The sequence below is a fragment of the Glycine soja genome, chromosome 18, assembly GCF_004193775.1.
Source record: "Glycine soja cultivar W05 chromosome 18, ASM419377v2, whole genome shotgun sequence".
Taxonomy (NCBI): Eukaryota; Viridiplantae; Streptophyta; class Magnoliopsida; order Fabales; family Fabaceae; genus Glycine; species Glycine soja.
The window spans coordinates 71,749-98,221 of record NC_041019.1 but is presented as its reverse complement, the minus strand read 5'-3'; the positions used below and the strand labels follow the sequence as shown (position 1 = coordinate 98,221).

The following is a 26,473-nucleotide window of genomic DNA, read 5'->3' as shown; positions in this document are numbered from 1 at the left end:
ACTGAAACAGAAAAGTTTTTTTTTTGTACTACACTTGTTTTTTATAATATACCCAGAGCACAAAAATATAGAGACAAAAGACAAAAGAATGCCAAAACAAAACCGAAAAAAATGAATAGACAGAACAAGCAGAAACAAGTCGAACAAAGAGATGACTTGAACAACAACGATAGAATAGCGAAAAACGAAAAACAAAAAGATAAACGAATGAAAAGGATAGATAGAACCTGTATCAAGAGTCAAAGCTCTAATATCAGATGATATGATTCTAGTTATGGATCGTTGATGACAGGTGGAAGGTGCCACTTCCATCAATGGAAAATAAGCTAAAGGAAGATGCCATAAGGGTGATGAGTTGCCCTGATAAGTCCAAACAGGTTCAACATGAAACCTAGAGAATACTCTCACAATAGGCAAGTATTTTTTTTTTTTAAATTCAAGTCCCATTCCATTGTAATTTTTGTGTACACATAGGCAATCAACCTTTAATTATTCTAAATATACCATTAATTGCAAGTATGAACAATTATGAAGGCAGCCTACCTTTAATTATTCTAAATGCACTTTGATTCCTAGTGGTGCAAATGAAAAGACACCAAGGCTGTTAGCCACTAAAATAAATAAAAAAAATGAAAATAAAATAAAAGAAATACAATTTTATTTAATTATAAAAAAGAAGAAAGTCAGCTACAACACCTAGCTCATGGGTCTTTAATAACAATCATGCACTGAAATAATTTTGGTTCAATGTCCTTCACCGCAAGTGCAACTTCAAGAATTGTTGCTACCACTTGTTTTAGGGTCTCCTTTGGCTTTTTGACTCTAGCTCTAGTCATAGGTCCTCCTAATCCTTGTGTCGGTCCTTGAGTTTCAATGTCCTCGTCACTATTATGAAACTGATCAATTTAGTCTACAAAAGTGCAAATGTACCAACAATTTAGTCCAACCATCAAGTTATCTTTGTTTTTGTTAACGTTTTTTGGCTACATGGCCCATGAAAGACAATGTGGCAAATCCATGTAGCAAAAATGAACTCCACATTATAGACAAGGCAAATCAACGAATGCAAGTGATTTGCCACGTCAACCAACAGTGTTTTGGACTAAATTGTTAGTGATACTTTTTTTAACTGTTAATTTTAAATTCACGAAGCTAACAATTGTTTTGCTAAAGAGTTTGTTCTTAATTTTTTGTAATAGGTTAGGCAACGACAAATTGGTCCCTAACATTTGTAACTAAATGACAAAATGATCCATAATATTTATAAAAGTGGACACTCACTTAAAATATTGATGATAAAATTTAGATCAATTTCATCATCAAAAGATTATTAAGCGTCATCATCATAACCTCCATCATTATCCTCTTCCCATCTTCATTTTTCTCCTCAGTATCTTATTTATCATCCCCAACTTCACCAAAGAAATCAATCATTACTTTAGTTGCTATGTCTCCTTTTTCTACATTAAAACCACCATAATTAAGTGAAATATCATACAAAGAATGGACAACGACCTGTGTAGATTTGTCAGCCACTACATCTCCTTCTTACACATTACCCACACCACCATCATTATCTCTACACTAAGCAACAATTTTTTTGCTACCTTATCAATTTCATTTAGCATATCATCTCCAATACACTCATCTATACCCACATCCTCACCATCAAGGACCTATTCATTTATGTTGTCAACTAATGGCTCATTAACAACATTAGACACACGTTCTATGATTATCTCTAGCATGCCATACAAAAAAGAAAAAAGGATTCAAACACAACATTATCATTCACGCATCTATGGTGGAAAAGAGTAACAAAACTACGACCTTACCTTACAAAATTGCCTCTCATCTTCAATGCATAAGGAGATATACTCTTCAAACGACGATTAGAAATGAAATGCCAGTGTCGGCCAACACATCATCACTGTTGGCCATCGACACTACAAATGGTGGGAAACAAAGATTTACCACTGACATTGAGAAATTGGTCCACAACGCACAAAGTTTACTTCTGTCATTGGTGCTAGCACCTGCTGGACCTTTTCGATTGTTCATTTTCTTTAAGGACCCAACTACCCAAGTTAGTAGTTAGTGATGACGTTAAATAACAAAGTAATCTTTGAAAGAAAAAGTAAAGCAATAATTCTTCCTTTTAAAGAAATCTAAATACAATATTGTTATGTTAGTTGAAACTTTAATTTGACGACAGACAAGTAACAGTTTAGATTGATTATAAAATTTAAAGCAAGTCTTAGTGCGAACCATGCTAATTTGCAAATTATTGGTCTTCTTCATATCAGTTGATTCACGTCAACCTCCCTGCGTTTCTCTAATTCTCTTAAATCCTTCGCTTTTATCAAGGACGATATATACCCTCGCACAAAAATATTTTATAAAAAAATACTCATAATATATATATATATATATATATATATATATATATATATATATATTAAATTACGTACTAACAATTAATAGTAGATTATGTTATTAGAACAAACTTTATTCGGTAAAAATTAAATTATCAGTATAAAGCTTTATAGATTTAGTATACTAACAATATGATAAATCAACCAGTGACTAATTCTAATACTTTTTTATCCTCTTAAATTAAGGTATCGTATAAAAGATTGTTGGGAGAACTATCTATTTATTATGATTTATGAACGTCCTGATTTGAAAGTAATTATCTTTCGTAAAAAATTTATAAACTGTTTTATTAGAAAAAATGATTTTCATAGACACTTCTTACATCTTGAGAGAGAAGAGCTAAGGGATTAATTTTATTGGTGACTAGGAGAAAACAAACACTCAGTCAAATTGTTTTTCCATGTTTTGTTTTAAATAAAAGGAAGGATGATAAAAGTTAGTAGATGGTTTGTGAATGTAGTTATAGAAATAAAATAATAACTTAAAAATGCAGTTATAGAAATAAAATGGATATAAGAATGTGTACACCAAAATATGTATTCTATTTATATATAGTTATAGATGTAATGTGATTGGAAGGGAGAGATACAAAGAGAGGAGAGATAAGTGATTAATTTTATTGGTGATGTAGTGTGATTGGAAGAGATAGATAGAGAAAGAATAAAGAGTGCCGATGAACCGTTTAAAATTTATAGGTGTCCAAATATTATAACTCATTTATTATAATGGTCAATAACCGCAGTAACTTTCCTTACACTTTCCTAAATCCGCAAAGGCATGTTGATAAAATGATCCAAAGCTTTAAAAAATTAGTTGTGTATCCAAATTTTTGTTGCTAAACAAGCAACATCAAAAAAGATATTCATGATGTTAGGGCATTTTCCATTCCTATCACAAGCCGAATTTTGGGGGAAAGAGACACTGTTTTATACCCAAGTGAAGGTTAATTTTAGATTTTTTGAAAATTGCTTAGGACCTTTTTGTAATTTAACTTTAAATGCAACGGCCGAAGCTTTAGCACCAAAAGAAAATTTGACTTTTGATTGTATGACATCGCATTGTACAGTCAACACCTCATCACATGTCGAAAAAATGGTATACAATATACGGTAATTGCTTTTACACGCACCCGCAATGATTTATCTCATAAATTTAGTAAACCGCTATATCTACCTCGAATATAAATACGTATAAAGTAGACGGACGTTCCAGTCAAATTTTTTCGTAGAATAAAATGTATGCCTCACAGCGAAGAACTTCATCAAGGGAAACTTCACGCACATATGCATCACTTGCCTGATACCATGTGGAACCCTCATTCTCTTTATCACCCTTCCCACAGTTCCTCTGGCCCCCTCTCACATACGCAACATAGTGACCCCCTCTCATAGTTCCGGAGTGCTCCACTAAGCCAACCAAGTGGTATGCATACTTCTCTTCATTTATGCACCTGCTTGGATATAATTGGGAGTGAATTACATTCCAGTATATCAATGTGAAGTACTGAAGAAAAGAAAAAAAAACTAAACATCTACAATCAAGACTGCATTTACGAATCCAAACTGTTTGCAATTGCAATGAAGAGAAATTATGTCCAAAATATTTCTTGTCATAATAAAACTAAAAAGACAATCCTTAACACTTGAAAAAAGAAAAGAAGCTAAATTGAAGATTATAGGGGGTATATATGAAATAAAAGCAAACATGTAGAAGCATCTATAAAACACCGACCTCCGATATAGAGATGGCTAATGTTCAAAATATAAGACACTGGGATACTATATATATATATATATATATATATATGACCAAATTCTAAATTGAGAATTAAGATTTATATATTTACCTTCTAAAAACAGTTTTAAAGCTTTACAATTTTCATATTATAATATCCATCACAAAATGAATACTCCCTCCTTTACAATTTTGATTTTGTTCCAAAATAGTCGTATTTTAACGCTTTTAAAGCTATTTTTTCCAACAATACCCCTAGATATGATTAAGAAGATAAATTAATACTTTCATTTAAAAGAGACATCAGTCATAAAAATAAGTTAATGGAAAGCATAATGTATTTATAATTGGTAGATAGTAAGATAATTCATGACAAAAGTAGTTGACAAGCTGAGAGTATTTTTGTCTAAATTTGTATTAATTGAATATTTCTTAATCAGTGTCATAACCTTAAATGGAGCACCAGTACTAAAGATGGACGAAGACTACATGAGACAAGGTTGAAAACAAGGACAAAGGACAAAAACATAGATGTCTAGCAACCACGATGCTGGAGGAGCATCACCCAACCACAGATGCCCAAGGTGCAGCTGGCAACAACAAAAACCATGGTGACTGACCCGGCAACCACCACACTGGAGTAGAGCGGCAACTGACAACCAAGACAAAAACAGGGTTTTGTTTGCAAAGATGTTTGCATTCAATGGAAGAACAGGTTCTGTGCTTCATAATATTTTAAATGAATTCAGTTTTAAAAAAATTTCTAATATTTATAATATTAATATTAGTTGACTTTTAAAAAAATATCTTTTCTGTATGATAGGAGTGAATGATATGTGTCTAGCCAATAATAGACGTCAGCTCACTCTCTTGGCCAGTGTTCAAGAGGCAACTGAGCCAAAATTAAATTGTTCAAGGCATGTCTAAATAGTGTCTGACAAGCTGATATTGGGAAGGGGTGTCTACGCTTTATAGATTGTTCAAACTTCAAACAAGATCTAGCAAAGTGGCAAATTACCTGGGATCAATATAGGGTCTAATATCCATTGTTTCTCTGAAATTGACATGGCCATTTAATTTACTTAAGCGCCCACGGGCATCTTGGCTGAATCTCTTCAAGTGAATGGTCAAGACAGGAGGCGCTTTATAAATGAGGACCCTCTTAGTTGCATCCCTCTTCACTTTCACACTTTTGGAGTCAGCCTCTTCTGAGTCATTGTTATCACTACCTATCATCGGAGAATCTCTTCTTTGGACATTTTCAGTAACACAAGAATCAACAGCTAAATGACTACAGCTTTCTTCATTGCAAGTATTATGAAAACTTGAAGACTGTAATTCATCATTATGTGTATCTTCCATTTCAAATGATCCACTATCCTTTTCATTAACAATTAAACTAAGCTCATCTCTTTGACCATTTTCAAGATTTGTTTTGTGTTTATCACATGCAACCAAATTTTGTACGTTTTGGTCATTTTTTATGTCCCCATTTCCAATGGTTCTGACTTTAACAGAACAAGAGTTAACTGCATGCCATGGTTCATCATGAATTCCAGTCTCATTTCTATCAGATACAGCTCTTGCCTGCTTTTTTTCTTCCATCTTTTGATGTTGGAGAACTTTTGAACAGTTCTCACAATGCCAGGCATTTTCATCCGAGAGAAGCTCGGGTTTTATAAAATGTGCCAAGCAACTCTCTACAGAGACAGGAGAATCTGTATCATCTACTTCATCTGGATCAGACTCACTGTTGCTTCCAATGATAAAACCAGCTTCCATAACCTCACTACATGAAGATGGTCTAGGAGCAGGCCCAGCAACAACTTCAGGCTCATTGAATAAGTCACCAAAGCCATCAAACTCCAATTCTTCTTGACCACCACCCAAAACAGATGAGGAGCCCTCACCATCTCCTCCAATGATCTCAGCAGCAGAGGAACTTTCTTCTTTGTATGGAAGTAACAGGACTTCTGAACCTTGAACTTGTAATGGAACCTCGTCTTCCCACCCATTTGCTGAAGAAAATGTGGGACTTAGGTTTTGATCCTCCTTAAGGAAACAAACAGGACCACTAGATTCACAGGTGGCCTGTCCATGCAATTCATTTAAACATTCATCTTTGCTCTCAGTATCCTGTACCTCTGGAGCATCCTCCTTTTGGGAAATGAAATCACATTCATTTGCTCCAGCTTCCACATAATCCAACCATGAAAATTCGTCTAATGTTTTCATTGCACCATTGTCAATCACTTGTGTATGTTGAGACTCTCCAGCAGTAACCAAATTAGGTGAAGACAAGTCCTCTTTATCAGCTACACTTTTTATTTCTTCAGAAACTAATAATGTAGAATCAGCAGAACAAGTCCCCATCTCTCCAGCAACTGATATAATGGACTGATCAAGGCAAGATGATTCGGGGCTGGATAATTGGTTTGATTGAGTTTGAACAGGTAAGGAATCAGTATCCCTGTTAACTCTGACTCGAATCTTTCCACCTTTTTTTGGTGGAAGTTTAGCTTTTTTGGTTCGGGGTTCTTGTTGGGCCTTGCGAGGTGGAGGTTTCTTAGTTGGAACGGGCAGAGAAAGATCTAAGAAAGGTTCATACACTGTTGAGAAATGCCCACACTCTATGCAACATACAGTACTAGATATCAGACCCCCGAATAAAGCATCAACTAAAGTATTGGAAGAGGTTCCATCTCTTTTGGGAGAACCATTCTGTTTCCTTCCGGCTAGTTCTTCAGTACTTAACCCATCCAGTAAACAACGGAGCAATTCGTGACTGTCATGCTGCTGATATCCTCGAAATTGGGGAGACTTAGAACAGACACAGCCAAAAAAAGATCTAGGATTTATAACATTTTTCAATCCTGATTCAGGGTTTGTTTCAGTGAAAAGCTTCTTCAAGGAACTAATAAGTGGCCCAACAGGAGCATCTAACTTAAGAAAGTTGTCCCGCAATCTATTCATAGCCAGCAGATTTTGCATAATTGAATTGAAGAAGCAAGTATTCCCAAGATTAATCATACCTCTAACTACATAACCACCTTGTCCATATGAATCATTTGCAAACAGAGCCCTTGAGTTAATTTCTGAAGTAATACTACCGCCATCCCCAACGGAAACATCCTCAATATCCACTGAAGATTTTTCTTGTGATCGTCCTTTCAACAATTTCACAACATCAGATAGAAGATGACCTGATTCATCAGTTTTTTCAATTTTATCAACTTGAATAAGCATGTTGCAAGGAAAACACCAACACAGTTGGGGCTTATCAAAATGAACCACCAAGGGGTGCCGGTTTTTCCTTGCATGCCCTACCACATGGCAGTGAGGGGTTATTGGTAGCCCCACGCCTCCACAGGTATATTGACCACACTCCAAACAAACCCATATAGATTTTGACTCAGATTTTGAATCTAATGATGCACCACCTTTCTTCTTCCCATGTTTACCTTTTCCTTTACCGCTCCTTCTATTAGTCGCACCTTCCCTACAATCTTCACACCTAATGGATCCAGAAGAGCCAACCTTAGTGGACAACCTGTCAAAATTAACCCCTTTTACAAGATGAGGGCAAGAATTTGTCTCTTTTGCAACCTCATCAAAAGACTCGACAGTCGGGTTGGATGATTCAATAACCTTGATTGGCAAATGGGTAGCAACCCCCATCTCCTTGGCAGAACCTCGAGTCTTCTTTCTGACTTTCTTCCCCATCAGTTCCTACAATCCAAAACAAATCAATGAAATCTGCCAGCACACAACAGATATCCATTATGCATCAAAAGGGGGAGGACGAAAATAGAGAATTTGAGTTTGCAAAGCACTAATGTTTGGAATCCAGGAGAAATCAGATATAAGAGTGTGATGTTTGAACGAAGAAGACGAATTCGGATACGTTGCTGGGTCCCTACCGAAAGGTTAGGACGCGAGCGGAATAATGTAGTTGAAAGCATCAGATCGAAAGATATTGTGAATGAAAGCATTTATGAAGAAAACAAACAATACAAATACAAAGTGAGTACCTGCCAGCGAGTAGGCGGAAAGGCCTGGAGGAGTTGGGCAAGAGAAGATGCAAAACAAAGCCAGTGAGTGAGTGAGATAAATCCAATAAAAGATACTGCTGTCTGTAGTAAGGATTGAAGAAGAGTAACAGTGTGGTGAGTGCTGTGGGAACGGAATGGATGCCTCTGACGAGAGACCTGCAAGGTTTGGTTTGGTTTGTTTACCAGTCCAGGCGGGTCACTACCCGATCCGCCCCCTCTTTTGAGAAGAAACCAAGCACGCAACTGTACCCTAATCTTAATCTATATCCTCACTAGATTCATTAAATCACTATTTTAATTCCAATATTTGGTTTACATAATATAAATTGGGTTCAAATCACCAACTTTTATATAAATTATACAAATATAATTTTAATTAAGTCATACAAAACTTTTCTCTAAATTTTAAAAATGTCATAACTAATATTTAAAATATATTTATAATATAATTTTATATACAATAGTCTATCTCTATTGTACAAAAAAGGCCCCTTCTCTTTTCCTTAGTGTCAGTTGTCGTAATATTATTTTTTCTTTTTTTATTTTATTAATTTAATAATTGATAATTATTAGTAAAAATCCCACGAAAAAGAAAAGGAACACCAAGCTCACAATTTTACCCATGAAGTTCAAACGAATGGAGGCAAACAAAATGGTAAGATACATACTTACGGCGGGGTTGAGTAGAGAAACCGGAGAAGAAAAGAGGAAGAGAAAAAGGGAGCAAATGGAGACCAAAAGAAATGTGAGTGTTCATTTTCCATTTTGTCGTTCTCTCTCATTCCTCTCTCTCCACTTCTTATCCAGGACCCGTGTACAGCGTGAGGCTAGACAGTCTTAGGTCCTGTTCTTTTTTCCAATATACTAGTTACTATATAATATTACAGTCTACCCAGCAAAAAAAATGTAATATTACAATCTCTCTTTCGAATTAGAATCGTAGATAATTGTTACAGACGCAAAAAACGGGATTGCTCGCAGATTGTTATTATCATTGATAGTAATTATAATTGGAATAACATGTACCATTGTATAATTGATTATTATAATAATTATTAATTGGTTTGTTTCAGATTTTGAATGGTAATATTTTTTTTTGTAATCCATGATTCATTGTAAGAAAGAAAAAGAAACAAACTCTGAGTTCGGTTGAAAAATAAATAAAGTCTAACCTAAGAATTGTTTTCCCCCATAGATACATGCACTATTACCTCCTAAATTAAGAAATCAAAAGACAAATTTACTTATTTTAAGTGCCTATAAAATTGCAACGGAAAGAATAAAACTAATTAAAATTATATGTTTGATTTTTACTTCTAAGTTATAACGGATAGAATATTTTAAAATTGTATACATAAAATTGTTACTTTAATTTGTTTAGTTCTATCATCTTCTCTCTCTTCTTCTTGTTATCTTTGCATTCTTTCAAAGACTTGAAGTGATTTTTTAAAGTGGATAATTGATGCTGAATTAGTGGAGTAATTAGTAGATAATAGTATCATGCAATTCTTTTTGTATTGAGGTTCTATCATTTTATTATTTTTTATTTACTTCGCAAAATTCTTTTAAATTTAACTTACAAATAAATAGCATTGCAAATATAATCATCTAACAAATCTATTATTAATATTAATGTTTTAATCACTTAACAAAACCTATAAATTAAACTTGGATATCATATGATGACAATATAGATATATAAATTTATTATTCTTAAATAGAGCGAAACAAATATAATATATGTTAAATCTAATACAATCATAATATACAAAATAATATTAGAGATTTACAAGTCAATTCAAAATCAAAATACTATTTGAAAGTATATGGGTAATATTGGTCTCAAGTCTCAACATAAAAGTGTTAATATGAAATTTACAAATCAAAATCATGGTCATATTTCACTTTTTCAAGATAAAAGATCTTACATAAAAAATATATTATAAAAGAAATATATATGTATAATATAAATTATTTACTTAAGTAATATATTATAATTCAGGGTCGTGGAAACCATAAGGCCAATGAGGCCTTTGCCTTAGGCCCCCAAGAGTTTCATTTTATTTTTTTTACATTTTTAATATTTTTTTGTCAATTTAAATTATTAAGTGGTAAATTTTGTTAAGATATGATCTATTATTTGTAATCATTTTTTTCATTAATAAGACTACATAACCTTAAGTTATGAATGTATACGGTTGGGTTAGCTATTTTATCTATTGATTAAAATTAAAATCAACAATGTTATAAGATAGATTGAATGAGTTAGCTATTTTATCTATTGAAAGTGAAGTGTTAGAATTGCTTGATTATAAAACTCTGATAAATGATTTTGCAGCTAAAAAAGCTAGAACATTAATATAAAAGTTGATATTTTATATAATATACTAAGTCTCTTTAAAATTCTTGTAAAAAAAAGACTCATTTAACATTTTCGCCTTAGGCCCCAAAATGTTTGTACACGATCCTGTTCTTATCTCCCCGTTCTCTCTTCCTTCCTTCGGTTCCTTCTTCTGCCTTCCTTCTCTTCCTTCTTCTGTGTTTTTTTTTTACATCTAAAGTTGCGGCCTCCTCTATGGAAGAGATCTTCACCAACGGTGTTGAAGAATAAAGGTTCCATTTTTATCTATTTTCCTCCTTTTTTTTGTCTAATTTTTTGTGGTGATTTTTGGGACAGGCTAACGGCACTCTGCCCATGCAAGACCCTTCTTTGTTTGATTTTTTTCCCGCTTTGGTTTTTATATTGCTTTGGATGGAAAAAAGGTGTCACCTTTGTCTGATTTTGATGTTGTGGACTTATGTTGTTGTGATGCATACAAATGTAGCTATGTCCGATTTTGAAGTTGCGACCTTTATGTTTGTGAAAATCACACAACCTGTTTGTCTTGCCTTCTTTGTGGGTTTGACCTTTGTGTTCGTTTTTATGGCTAAAACTTTCAACTTTGTGTTTCACTGGGTCCCAAAAACTGTGAGCCTTCCATTCTTTGCTCGATTTATTAAATACTTTGTTTTTTTTTTTGCTTTCGATAGAAAAAAGGCGTGACCTTTGTCTGTTTCCAATGTTGTGGACTTCTGTTGTTGTGTTGGATACTAAAGATGTCAACTTTCTGTTACCCTGCATCAGAAAAAATGTGTTGTTGTTGTTTGTGTATTTTTTATCTTCTACGATTTATTTTGGGCCGTTTTCACTTTGCTAGGTTCATTGAGGGTATGGATTTGATGCCTAATCTATATGTTTCTGTATTTTAATTTTTTTTTGTTGGGGCTAATGTTTATTTGTTTGCCTGATTCTTGGATCGATGGTTACTATTATTTCTTGATTTTGGGATCGATGTTTGCTATTATTTCCTTTGCTAAAAAAAATAACCACATCTTTCTGCAAGTCCATGTTCTGACGTTTGCTCTTTTGAGGTGGTTGCAATATCATGGACCTAGAGGTGTTTGAAGGCACGGGATAGTGTACATTTCATTGGCTTTCCTATTTTTAGCTTTTTACCTAGAAAAACATTTGGTTGTGTTTCAAGGCACATGATTATACACATTTGTGTCAGATACATCATTTGTTTTTTTCCTAGGTTTCTTTTGGGTTACAATTTCCCAGGTTTGGTTTGGACAAGGTGGATGTCCATGGCTTTAAACTCATAGAACTAAGTTGCCTTTCACACACTATAAGGTACTTACTAGAGCCAGCCTGATTCACCTAGGTATCTCTAAGTGAATGGGATTATGACAAGTCGCCATCAGTATGTGTTTTTATCTGTGACCGTGCTTCTTTATTACTGTCAATGACATACTTATTTGACTCAGCATTGACCATTACATATTTCCTTTGTTCTCTTTAGGTACTGTGAGCAATTTGCATAACTTTAGGTATGGGGTAAGGATGTGTGATTCTTAAAGCCATTTTTATTGAACCCATTTCATGAAAGCCTGCAGCTAATCCTATGTTTTAACACTTTAATATTTATTCAAATTCAATTGGGTTTAAGATCACACTAAAACTGATCAATATTACTTTTCTATGTGGCCATTACTGTTTGTTATCTACTGAGCACATCCACTCCTGAAAAAACGTTTGGTTGTGTTTCAAGACACAGCCGAATACACATTTGTAACAGATACATCATTTGGTTTTTTGCTTGGTTTCTTTTGGGTTACAGCCTCCCAGCTTTTGTTTCGACATGGTGGATGTCCATGTATTTAAACTCACACAACTAGCGCTATGAGGTACTTACTGGAGCCCACAGGATTCATCTGGGTATCTCTAAGTGAATGGGGTAATGACAAGTTGCAATCAGTATGTGTTTTTATCTGTGAGCGTGCATTTTTATTGGTATCAATGACATATTTATTTGACTCAGTATTGTCCATTATATATTTCCTTTCTTTTGTTTAAAAATTGTGAGTAATTTGCAGAACTGCAGGTATGTGGTAAGGATGTGTAGATGACACTAAAAGCCTTCGAATTCTGTAAATTAAATATATAGCTGTCGCAACCTACCCTTCGGCGGGAGGGCGACGCGTGACTCGCGGGATGCGTGTTCCACGAAAGGAATACGCGCGGAGTCGCCACCAACGTTTATTTGAGGAAAACGTCGGAAAAACCGGAAAAGACGTGATCTACGAACTTTTAAGTGAAAGGTTCGGGAGTTGTATTTACGCACGGGGAAGGTATTAGCACCCCACACGTCCGTCCCAAGGGACGGCAGCCTTTAATCGAATGTGCAAACATGACTTTGATTTTTCATGTTCCCTTTTTATGTCTCTATATCCTTTATACCCTTTTTATATTTTCTCTTTTTGTGGTCGACAAGGGTGTTTCCCTTTGCTCCTACGTATTCCTCAATTTGGGATGAGAAAATCAGACCTACGTAGTTCTTTTTTATCAAGTGATTCTTTTTTACTTTAAGAGGTGATCATTTTAAGGCGTTGGACCTTAAAAATGATCCATTTTACTTAGTGAGAAAATGAAATGACAAACTTCAAAAGCCTATTTTTATGGACGAGCTTGACTAGGCGAATTGATTTTAGCCTTTAGTTTCACTTTAGTTATTAATCAATTCGATTAAGAATGAGAAATCCCAAAGAGAAAACGTCCGATTGATTTTCCGCTTTATTTTACTAAAAGATGTCTTTTTGATTATTATATTATTTTTTACCTCTTTTTGATTTCCAACGTGGTTACGGCACGACCGAACGGTCGAAATTTATTTTAACCGAAGTTAATGGATAATACAATTCAAACGTTCGGTGGAAATTTATTTTATTTTTAAGTTAAGCGAGAAATGACTTAAGTAAAATGGCTTAAGCACGTCAACAGGGGGTATAAAAAGTAAACAAAACGAGAATAAAAATGCACGAAACACAATGTGGACCACTACGGGTACATAGAATGAATCGAAAAGCTTGGTTCGAGGTACTTACCCGTTGAAGATCGAAGAACGATGAAGAACGAATGAAGAACGTCGAAGAACGGTTGAAACCTTTGCGAAATTCTTCACGGAAAACGTTACGGAAACGTTTCGGAAGCGCCTCGGCTTAGATTTTCTTCACGGAAACGATTTTTCCAAGCAAATTTGAAAGAGAGAGAAGTGCCAAAGGGGCTGAACATTTTGAAACAGCTCCCCCCTCCCCTATTTATAGAAAAAAAAGGGAGGTGCTTGCCACCCAAAGACTTAATGAAGAAGATTTCTAAGCGCACCCGAATTACTAAGTTCACCCCCCTTTTCGTATTTTACGGAAAAGTTACGGAAGCCTTACGGAACTGTTTTCGAATTTGATTTTCATCTTTTTTCTTTTCCCTTTTACCAATGTTAAGTGGAATATGCTTACCCAAGGTTTTCGGAAATTTTACGGAAGTATTACGGAAGCCGCGGAAGCCCCGAAAACCATTTTTCAAAAACGTGGAGGAGCTTGCCGCCCAGTTGCTTCCTCCTTAAGCAACCCAACTTCCAAAATGTCCTGGAAGGGCCTAGATTTGAATTGCTATTTACACCCCTATCTTGATAAGTTCACCCCCTTACCTTTTTTGGTGATTCTTTTTTCGTAAAGTTACGGAAACTTACGAATCTCGTAACGATACTTGTTTTCTTTCCGTAATGTTACGGAACCTTGCGGATTACATAATCATCCCCTTTTTGACTTACGGAATGTTACGGAATCTCACTTAATTATGCAACGATGCTTCCATTTGATTTCCGGTGTGTCACGGAAACTTACGGATTGTGCATCAATATTTTTTGGTTTTCCGGCATGTCCTGGAATTTCACAAATTGCCTAATGATGGGTGCCAAGCACCTCACAAGGACCAAAGAAAGGTCGCATGTCATAAAGCAAAGGTCCCCGGACGAAATTAGGGTATGACAATAGCCCTAAAAGTAGATACCATCAAAATGTCTTTTTGGAGTCATTTTTATTGTACCCATGGGATCAAAGCCTGCAGCTAATCCTATGTTTAGACACTACAATATTTATTGAAATCCAATTAGATTTTAGTATTCACTAAAACTGATAAATATTGATTTTCTATGTGGCCTAAACACTACAATATTTATTGAAATCCAATTAGATTTTAGTATTCACTAAAATTGATAAATATTGATTTTCTATGTGGCCGGAATTGTTTGTTATCTACTGAGCACATTCACTGGCTTTAGTTGTGCATGAAAAAAAACTATCGTGATGGTTTTGTCACCATTACATGAACACTCACATTGACTTAATCACATTTTTGTTTGGCTTAATGGCTAACCACTATGTTCATGGCTTTTCTTATGCCTCAGGATTCTAATGGGGCAATAAATCAAGAGGGCCATGTGTGGTATTGTGTGATCCATCGTTTTTGTCCTTTGGGTTTGCCTTCTGACATTCCACTTTCTCTCCAAAACAACTACCAAATTGCCATTTTTCACTGCTTACTGATGGTTGGGTTACACTGTTGTCAATATTTTAGCCGGCCATAATTTTAGACGTGGCTCACTTTTGCAGCTAACCAATCATGAGGTGGCTCACTTCATGGATAAACATATAACATGTTTTTTAGATGCACACAATCCTCTATGAATATTTTTCCTACTTGGCTCTGGGGTAACTTATTGTAATTATATTTTTTAGGGTTATTTGAATTAGCTTTTGAGGCTTACCTAACCTCTTTGTCCTTGCAACGAATCCAACATTTCTCCTTTTTGAAAATTTGATTTTCCTCTATTTGGCAACATTCAGTTTAAGCTTTTTTGTTCTTCTAATTAAACTTTCAATATGTAATACACAAATGATTATTTGTATATATGTGTTGTATACATTCGTTATTCAACCACATTTATGAATGACAGGCCCATATACTGAAGAGTATTTGGTTTATCATATTGTGTTTTTTTTCCTGTTTTGATCTATCTGCTATATACAGACAAGGCCCCTGCCAATACGGAAAATACCAAAGTGCCCCTGAGTTCCTAAGTTTTTTTCCTGTCTTATAACACTTTTTGGATTTTGGAAGCGAAACGAGCTTGCAAGTTGATGGTCTAGGTGTTGTTCAGCCCATTTATTTTGTTGCATGTCTTACTAATTTGACTATCTATCAAGGATATTCCAGGGATATAGGTTTTCAGAATTTTTCTTCTTCTGTTGTTATGTCACTCTCTTAAACTACAATGTGGAACATTTGTGTTCCCACTACAAGGTACTTGCTTTCTACCTCCTTATTGTTTCTTTTTCCTGTGAACCTCCCATATATTGTACTTAAAATTGAAAATTTGTGACGTGTCTATTATGTGAATGTGGTCATTATTTGAATTCACGGGCAAACAGGTGTTCCATGCATCATATGTTTGAAATAGGGGAACTGCATGTCATCTATCACAGACAACACAATTCTCACATTTGAAGGTGGATTGTAGAAGCAATTGATTTTGGCTTTCACGATAGGTTACATCCTCTATTTGGATTATCGTGTTTTTGTTTAGGGTTTATTTTTAAGTAGTGTTTGACCCAACTTTTTCCAGATTTGTGTTACTTTAAAAGGAGAACCTTAGCCAAACACTCATGGAGAAAAGCACTTGGAAAATAAATTAACTTTATTTTTTTACAACAAAAGGAGGAAACATAGCTTTTATTTAAAGGGATGGAATGAGATATAAGTCTATGGAAGGTCAAATGTTATACAGAAACTAATTTATTATTTTTGGTTTTCCTATTTTCCACGCTTGCAGGGTTCTGACTAGGCATTTCCTATACGGGTAATTGATCAATCCACCAACTTATTAAACATGTATATTATATATACATTCTTGATTTTTATGTGTCATTTCTTTATTTTGGATTGGATTCTGGGGAGCTTTTCTTTAGTAGATTTTGTTGTACATTGACATTGATTTATTGACATTCATTTGAAGCTCACACATCCTATTCCTGATTGCATTTACAGTTTAGTCCAACCATTGCAGTTTATGGTTATCATTATTTTAGATATGAGAATCTGCTTAATAAATGTACTGCATAATTCCAGGCATTGTATTTTCCTGTGGTGCCATACAACCTGTCTAATCATGGTGGATGGCCTACTAAATGTGATGATTATCATGCATTCATATTCACTAATTTACGTAATTGATGTAAACAATATGGGTGAGCGTAAAAAAAATCATTAAAGGCACTATTAATGTCTATTGGTTGTGACTGTTCGGAATTGTGGTCTGCAGCAACCTTCGAGGAGTCTCGAATTAATTCGCGGTTTTAAAGAAGTAACTACTCCACCAGTTACAAACGCAAAACATACATCCATTTACTATATATATATATATATATTGTGTTTGGTGACAAAATGGTTTTTCAACTCCTTTGTGTAACTGATTTTACGTTCACACACAAACATGAGACCTTCCAGATTCCACTCAACTGCTGTAAGTTTCTTTCACACATTTCTCCTTCTGATGTTTGTTCTTTTCGGTTTTCATTTAGTTTATCATTATTGTTTCCTATTTTCTTCATTCACACCTTTTTTGTCCCCTCCTGCCTTTGCTATTTTCCTCTTTTGGTTTCGTTGCTCACTATTTTTATTTCTTGCCTGTAGCGTTCATCAAATTGGTTGGCCACAACCCGTTTTATAGCGCCATTCCGTGTTGACAGGGTCAAGATTCACAGCCACAAACATCCTTTAGTTAACGTCATTCTAAATTTTTTAAAAAAACATACTTGTGTTGACATGTTTTTGGTGCAGAACGTTGTGAAGGTCCCATTGTCTTTTCATAGACAATGGATGTACCGTTACCCAAACTATGTTTTATTCAATTGTGATGGCACCAAACATTTTATTAGGGTGAGGAGATATGGTAGAAGATGTTGTTTTGCTGATGGCCTCAAGGATTTCAGAAGAGCCCACAATGTAAATGAGAGTGTCATGGTTCGTTTTATTGCTTCTGACATAAATACAACTTTGTCAGTTGATGTTATGGGACCTATACACAGGCAGATGCATGTAAGGTCTGTTGTGTCAACCAAGAGACATATTTTTACAACTGATGTCAATGACGACATGATTTAGCACAGACTCCCTTTGGTGGGTTTTACTACGCCTTCTATCATCAGAAAATGTCTGGTCTATTAAACTTGTGTGCTTTATAATTTTTTGTTAATATTGCAATGCCTGCTCATTCCTTCCTGTTCAAATTGTGTGACCATTGTTTTCGATGTTGGTACAATTTCTTCCAACAGCGGCTTCCAGATTTGTTTATGGTTCCAAAGAAATATTACACTTCAGCAGAGGCTGGGAAAACGCACCCAATGGCAGGTGACTATCCATGATGGGGTGCCATCAATTGCTGACCCATGGTTCCGGTAACTTGGTGAAAAAAAAATTGATGGCCGGAGATGAAGTTGTCTTCTACTTCCAGTTTGATGACCATACATGAGAACTTTTGATCAGGAAAGAAATTGAATGGGAGAAAGAGGACGTCCAACTTGAAGATTGACTTCTTTTTTATGAACAAAATCTTATTGTATTTTATTAAAAAAACTTAAATACCTTAGGATATTGAACAATCTTTTGTATTTTGTTGCTATCGTGGATCCTCATCCTCAAATGTAACCACTTTATATATTATCTGTTCTATTACTTCAAATATTCATTCCTTATACTTTTATACAAATTTTGCAAAGAGTAGGGACTCGACATACCAATCCTCTTTGCCATAAACTGTTTTCCTTTTCATAGTGGACCAACAAATTCACTGTTTCTTTAACTAACTGTGGTGGAGCCAAATGCCTTCCTTCTGTTGTCAAGTGGAGATTTTCATATCTTCTTTGCTCTACAAGGTCTTCCTAAGGTCACCATTGGCTTCCTCCTTCAGTGAAGAAGGTTTATGTTTTTGGCCCATCCCTTTTCTTCCATTCTTTTCTTTTTCTGTTCTTTCCTCTTGCCTTCTACATTTTATGATTTCCACCAAATTTCCACCATATTTATCCCTCTCTCATCATCATTTTTATACCAACAGTGCATGCCACCGTATGTGCATGGAATCGTGATAGCAAATGCTTTTTTAGTGGTATAGGAGATGGTTTGATATATGTATCTATCTTTTCAACCTGAATTATTACGTAATAAACTCAATATTTGTTTGCTGAAATTAAACTTGGATTGAAACAATATTAACTACCTCCTTATATATTCAAATACATTTTATTTTGAATTCAGTAGTTTGGTAAGCAATTATTTTTAACCAATTTGCTAAACTACACTCCTCTTTTGGTGCCACATCAGTTAGCTTAACTTCTATTTGTTTTTCACTTCATCAGAATGAAGATCGCCCACTAATTCAGACTAGCCAACAAAATCTATTTCACCAAGATCACAACAAAGTTCAACACAGATTGCTTTTTACCTGTTTGGTCAAACTGAAAAAAAAGGCAACTATTATGTATTTCTAATTTAAAATTTGTTTATAATAAGCATATGAATCTTTTGTTCACTAACTATATCCTGTGTTGTAATTGCAATTACCAATATCTACACAATATTTATATCACTTATAGTAAAGTTCCAACCCGTGCATCGGCACGGGCCCCACGCTAGTTATTATATTATTAGAGTAAATAGTTAAATTCGTTATCAAAGTGTGAGATACTGATAAATCGATTCCTAGATGATGAAAAATTTAAATTTAATCCTTATATATATATATATATATATATATATATATATATATATATATATATATATATATTAGTCCTGCATACAAATTAATGACAAATTGGTTCCAAAACTTTGTAACTTAATATCAAATTAGACCTAAAAAAATATAACTTATTATCAAATTGATCATTGAACATTATAACTTAATGATAAAATAGTCTCAGATATTTAAGAGTAGAACTAATTTATCGTACTTTTTACACATTCATTGATTAAATTTATATTTTTCTTCTTCTAAAGATTGATTTTATCATCACATCACACTTTCAGAAATAAATTTGACTACTTACCTTAATATTTAAGTTATTACATGTGATATATATATATATATATATATATATATATATATATATATATATATATATATATATATATATATATATATATATATATATAGAGAGAGAGAGAGAGAGAGAGAGAGAGAGAGAGAGAGAGAGAGAGAGAGAGAGAGAGAGAGAGAGAGAGAGAGAGAGAGAGAGAGAGAGAGAGAGAGAGAGAGAGAGAGAGAGAGAGAGAGAGAGAGAGAGAGAGAGAGAGAGAGAGAGAGAGAGTTTGCTTATCTTATCTTGTTGTTTAAATCAATTATATTCTATTTAAGATTATATTAAAGAAGTTATTGGGATCTGATTGGAGAGGATGTGTGGAAGTTTGTGGCAAGGGTGTTTGAGATAGGCATGTTTGATGTGCGAGCAGCGGAGGCTCTCATGGTGCTCATTCCTAAAGAGCATGCTCCTTTGAATTTTAAGAATTTTTTACCCATAAGCTTGTTGAATGTGTTGTACATGTTGATCTCTAAGGTCCTTGTTAACAGGTTGAGACTTGTCTTAATTAACTCGGTTTTAGCTTTGTTGCCATCTTATGGTATGCAAGTGAGTTGGTAACCATAATACATTTTTCATTTCATAGATAGGTCCATAAGAGGTTTTATTTAGAGAGGGAACAATAACCGAGGGGTGTATATGGTAAACTGGAATGCGATAACAAAGCCTAAAAAAGGTATGGGCAATTTAGGAGGGTGTGTGGATAGAAACCATAATATAACATTGCTGGGAAAATCAGTTTAGGACTTACTACATCCAAATAATCAACTTTGGGTCTCAATGTTGAAGGCAAAATATTTCCCAGAGGGGAATTTGTTCTTGGCGTGTGATCGAAAAGGGTCCACAATGTGGAATGCGATCACGAAAGCTTTAAATCATCTTCGGGATGGTTCAAAAGTGAAACTAGGTAACAAGAATTCTGATCTCTGGTATAATTACAAAAAAATAAGCCCTTTGCAAATCATGTCCTGTGGATTGATATCCATGATGTAGGTAGGAGGGTGAAGGATTTGTGGAGGGAGCAGAACTGGCATCTGAACTCTCAGTACACGTTGGTACCAATGGAAATTAGTGAGCTCATTGAGGACACGACTCCTACTTTTGTTGAGAACATGCTTGATTTATGGTTATGGAATCATAGCGCGCGTGGAAGATATGTATTCGTCTAAGAGTGCCTACGATTTTCTCCGTGACATTGACATGGAGGATGAGCGGGAAAGGGAGTGGAAATGAATATGGAAGATGAAGGTCCCATTGTCGGTCTAGTTCTTTGTTTAGCAAATCAATTGTAGAGCTATCCCAATTCAAAGGTTTTTGAAGCATATGGGGATTATGGAGGTGGAGAAATGCCCAAGATGCAACCAACACCCTGAAACTATGTTACATTGGCTGTTTCGGTGTGTGCATGCCCAAGTCATTTGAAGGATGAATGATTTTGCTTTAAATATTCTTCCACTTGAGAAGGATCATGTTCTTTTGTGGTTGGAGGAGAAAGTGAAGAGGAGAGACACTATGGTATCATTATTTTATGGATGATTTGGTGTGCTAGGAACAAGGAGGTGTTTGAAGGAACGAAGCAACAAATTACTGGCATTCATGCTTGGATCCAGCAGGCTCTTTGGAATAATTCGAGATAAGCATTTGGGTTAAAGACCTTAGACCCGAGAAATTTAAGACATGTAAAGTGGGAGAAATCTAAGGAGGGTGAAGTGGCTCTGAATATGGATGGAAGTGTCTCAGGTGAACCTATGTTGTGGGTTATGGGGGCTTTGTAGAGATCATACATGTATCTTCTTGTGTGGCTTTCATGGTAAGTTGGGAAGGGAGGATATTTTGTACGTTGAGATTATGGCACTGCTTCGTGGGCTGGAGATTTGTTGGGAGAAAGGGCACAAAAGGATTACGTGTTACAGAAACTCGTTGCATCTAGTGCAACTAGTGAATCATGAGGTGTAGCCTTGTCATACTTATAGTAATGAATTATTGATGATTAAAGCTCTTCTAAGGAGAGATTGAGAGTGTCAGGTTAAGCACTCCTTCGTGAAGGAAATGTGTGTGCTGACGTCTTAGCCCAGTTGCGAGCTTCGTCGTCTAGTGCTTGGGAGCTTCTGCAAGAGCCTTCTGAGGAGTTATCCTCGCATCTCCTTGCTAATATGAGGGGTGTGAGGTTTAACGTAATTTAGTTTTTGTTTTGTTCATGGTTTCCTTTTCTCCTTGTATATAAAAAAAAGAAATGAAGAAATTATATTCGTCCTAAGTTTTTAATATTTTCAATTATTTTTATTTAAGATTAGGATTTTAAAATATATTTTTATTAAAAAGTTTTTATTATATTCAATCAAAATTCTTAAATAATATAAATAAGTATTATAATATTAGGAGGGAGAGCTTCGACAGCAGGGTGTCTTTCAATTGGCCACTCCAATTAGACAAACACAAGTGACAAATAACAAATTAGAGTCCATTATATTAATCTGAATCAACTGAGAGAACCTTTAAAATGAAATATCACATAAATAATTGTTTGATTTAACAATGGTTCTAGGTTGAAGTCTATAATTCAGTGATACACGGGCGAGGCTCAATTTTGACCGGCAATAATCAATTTTTAACTTCTTACATTTATAAAATGACCCCAATTAACATTTTAGATTTTTATACTACCAATTTTTAATAACAACAAATAAGTCCCCCTAAATACTCCTCCCCATGAGCCACGAGTAACTATATAAGGGAACTTAACACCACACTTTAACCCAAAACCTTAAGGCTCAAGTTTATGAGTCTTCTCCTCATTTATATGATGCTCAACTTTTCCACTTTTACTCGATGTGAGACTTCACCTCACTTGTACTTCAACAATCTCCCCCTCAAGTGTGAGTCTCTTCCACATGATAGTCTTCCCCTCAAGTGGAAGTCATTATCATCCATGAGTATTCGATGGTAGCCATCAGAGCCCACATGCTCTAGGTACTTGCACCACCATTCCACCCACGGGACACGCAACCTGAACCCACTGCCAAGAAGACTTTTAATACTAGGGATCCCCAAGGCTAAGGATCCATCGCTGCCATCTTACTCGTCTAAGCCGATCACCAAGTTGAATCATCGGCTCTGATACCAATTGTTGGAGAATTTATTTTTGCTACCTATAGCTCTGTTATTGAGTTTGTTATTGTGTTGGCCTATTTTCCTCATCAGAGTGGTATCAGAGCTCTTTGGTTAAAGGGTTATTTTTCTACTTGCTTGAATGATTGAGGCACATATGAATATGGTATCTTTGAGTGGAGCAAACTATCACTTTTGGAAGGGCAAGATGAAGGACTTGTTATTGTGAAGAATATGCATATTTCAGTCTTTAGCACACAGAAGTCAAATTCTATGTCTAATGAATAGTGGGGTTTTGAACATGAACGTGTATGTAGTTTTATTAGGCACTTTGTAGATGAACCCATTTATAATCTTATTTATCATGAGATAGATGTGAGAACTATGTGGAAAACTTTTGACTCCTTGTATGTGATAACTGCGAAATTTGAGTTAAATTGATAGTCAATTTTGGCTAATAATGATTACAATTTCTTCGCTTTACTATTATTTTTAATGAAATAATGAAAAAATTAACATCTTTGCAATTTTTGATAAGTAGAAGTCAAAAGAAGAAGATTTCAAGTGCTTTAAAGGAAAATTGATGCAAAAATTGGAAGAAAAAATCTTGAAGAAAAGTTGGAAGAATTGGACAGCTCGCTTAGCATGTAATCCAGGCTTAGCATGCACCCTCGCTCAGCGTGCAATCCAGACTTAGCGCGAAGAAGACTCATGAAGAAGCCTAAACTTAGTGCGAAAGCCCTTGCTAAGCACGAGGTCAGTGTGAAAAGTAAGCTACCTTGGGCCTATAAGATGAGGAAGAAGCAGAAGGAAAGGATATACCGAGTCTTAGAGCTCTCTATTGAAGGTATCCAAAGCCTGAGCCTATCCTTATGGGAAACTCTCATTCTTTAACCATTCCTCTCTTTCTTTCTTTTAGTCATCCAGCCCTTTCTTCCATCCACATTAGCCCCCTGAAGTATAAAGCCTCTCATGGCCATGAAAGGCTAAACTCCCTTTGTTGGGAGTCTAACAGGCAACACCCTTGTAATGTAACTGCTCTTATTATCTATTGAATGCAATTTCTATTTTTATTTCCTCTTTTCTGCTATTCATCTTTATTGTATGGTGTGATCATTCGTGCATTAGTTTTAGGGATTATACATTGAGAAATGGTAATTTCTAAAAGAACTGGGAAATGACATCTAAACAATTCATTACTAGGAATAGAGTGACTTTGTGTTTTCCTTTGCATACATCTCCATGCTTCATGCAATTTACTATTCAATCTTTGCAAAAAGATTTAGGATAAAAAATAGATAAATTAGGTTCTTCATCGTGAGGGATCAGGGTTGAGTGTCTTAGTAGATATTGGTAGAAATTTGGAAAGCATTTGATAGAGAAAAACATTAATATTGCATCAAGGGTAGTTAGGCATGCTAGACCCTAACATATTTAAATTCTGAAATTATCTGTCGCATTAACTTTTGTTTATTTTATTACTCTTGTCTTTTTAATTTCAAATTTTCTTTCTTCTTATCTTTATTGCTATTCCTTATTTCTTGCTTACAAATTAGGTATACATCAACTCAAATACAGACAAAGTCCCTGTGGACTCGACATTTGGACTTTCATTTTAACTTTATTACTTGTGACAAAAATTGGTACACTTGCCAATGAGTTAACAAGTTTTTGGCGTCGTTGTTGGGGACTTTGTCCTTCGTACTTGGTTATTCACGTATCCCAATCTGAAAGCAATTTTTCTTTATTCTTTATTTAATTTCTGTTTTAATTATTTTACCTTGATAACCTACACGGTAGTGTTCTCTTTCTTGTATACGAGGTACATCTGCAGGGGAAAATCTTGTTCCCTTGAACATAGAGATCGAAGCAACTTGTAGAAGGAACAACGCTGCAAGAAGAAGGAGAAAGCAACAAGAGGTGTAGATTAATCAAGGAGAAAAGGCCTTCATTTGAATCATCCTTTCCCTCTCCGTGACTAATCCACATCCTTTCTCTAAAGAACGCGTCATAGCAGAAGACCGTCCACAGAGGATGACGCTAGAGGACTACTTTAGCTCTGTTACTCCTCAGTACTTCACCAGCATAGCCAGATCAGATGTTCAAGCAGCCAACATCATATATCCATATTCTGTTATCCAGCTGATTCAAGGGAATCTATTCTATGGCCTGCTGAGTGAAGATTCGCATGCACACCTTGTCACATACATCGAGATCTGCAACACGATGAAGATAGTGAGAGTTCCGGAAGATGCCATCTGTCTCAACCTATTATCTTTCTCCTTGGCCAGTGAAGCAAAAAGATGGCTTCACTTGTTTAAGGGGAATAGTCTGCGGATATGGGAAGAGATGGTAGAGAAGTTCTGAAAGAAGTACTTTCCAGAGTCCAAGACTGTTGAGGGAAAGGTGGAAATCTCATCTTTCCATCAACTCCCTGATGAATCACTAAGTGAAGCACTAGACCGCTTCCATAGGTTACTTCGGAAAACTCCTATGCATGGGTTCAACGAGCCAGTCCAGCTCAACATCTTCATTGATGGCTTGTGACCCCATTCCAAGCAGCTCCTCAATGCCTCTGTCGGTAGGAAGATTAAACTCAAGACTCCAGAAGAAGCCATGGAACTGATAAAGAATATAGCAGCCAGTGATCACGCCATCCTCTGTGATTGAGCCTACACACCTTAAAAGAAAAGCCTTCTTGAGCTCACCTCTCAAGATGCTATGTTGGCTCAAAACAAGCTCCTGGCCAAGACCTTAGAGACCCTCACAACAACCCTAAGTAATCCCCCTCAATAGATGACATTGCTCATGAGAAAACTCCTCCTAAAACTCCTCAACTAAATGGTTTGGCGAAAAGGATGAACAAGACAATGATTGAGAAAGTGAGATGTATGCTCTCTGAAGCAAAGTTACCTAAGTACTTCTGGGGTGAGGCACTGTACATGGCAGTGCATGTTATCAATCTTAGTCTCATTGTTGCTTTAAATAGTGAGGTGCCGAACAAAATTTGGTTTGGTGAGAATTGGAAATATGATCACTTAAGAGTTTTTGGCTGCAAGGCTTTTGTGCATGTTCCAAAGGATGAGAGATCCAAGTTAGATGCAAAGTCAAGACAATGTATCTTCATTGGTGATGGTGAGAATGAATTAGGTTATAGATTTTATGATCCTATTGAGAAGAAGCTTGTTAGAAGCTGTGATGTGAAATTCATGGAAGACCAAACCATCGAAGACATTGATAAGGTGGAGAAGTCTATACGTAAGGAAGACAATGGTGTGGCTGATTTTGAACCAGTTCAGCCGCCTATTCAGAATCTGAATACTGATGTTTGGAATGATGCTGGTGTTCAGCAACCTGAAGATGAGGTAGATGTTCCTGATGATGATGATGAAGAGGAGCATAACATGTCACAAGATGAAAATCTTGGTGATGCCACCGAACCACTTCAATTTTAACTCAGGAGGTCCAACAGGGAGAGACAACCTTCTATGAGGTATTCTCCTAATGAGTATGTGATCCTAACAGATGATGGAGAACCTGAGTGCTTTAGAGAGGCCATGGAAAGTGAAGAAAAGAGAAATTGGTTGGATGCAATGAAGTATGAGATGAAATCCTTAATGATAATCACACTTTTGATT

The 26,473-nt window shown here is 35.4% G+C and overlaps 1 protein-coding gene and 1 long non-coding RNA gene across 2 annotated transcripts; both read right to left on the bottom strand.

Annotated features, from left to right (window-relative positions):
- Positions 1-641: 641 nt before the first annotated feature.
- On the bottom strand, positions 642-2,061 carry LOC114395132. Its single transcript, XR_003662952.1, has 2 exons — positions 1,836-2,061; positions 642-910 (listed from the first exon to the last, which is right to left on the bottom strand). It is a non-coding gene; the product is annotated as an uncharacterized LOC114395132 (long non-coding RNA).
- A 1,388-nt stretch (positions 2,062-3,449) lies between these two features.
- On the bottom strand, positions 3,450-8,473 carry LOC114396440 (ubiquitin carboxyl-terminal hydrolase 2-like). Its single transcript, XM_028358417.1, has 3 exons — positions 8,202-8,473; positions 5,189-7,899; positions 3,450-3,886 (listed from the first exon to the last, which is right to left on the bottom strand). Exons 2-3 carry the CDS (start codon positions 7,891-7,893, stop codon positions 3,649-3,651), a joined length of 2,943 nt encoding a protein of 980 aa, XP_028214218.1. The 5' UTR covers positions 7,894-7,899; positions 8,202-8,473; the 3' UTR covers positions 3,450-3,648.
- Positions 8,474-26,473: the final 18,000 nt, after the last annotated feature.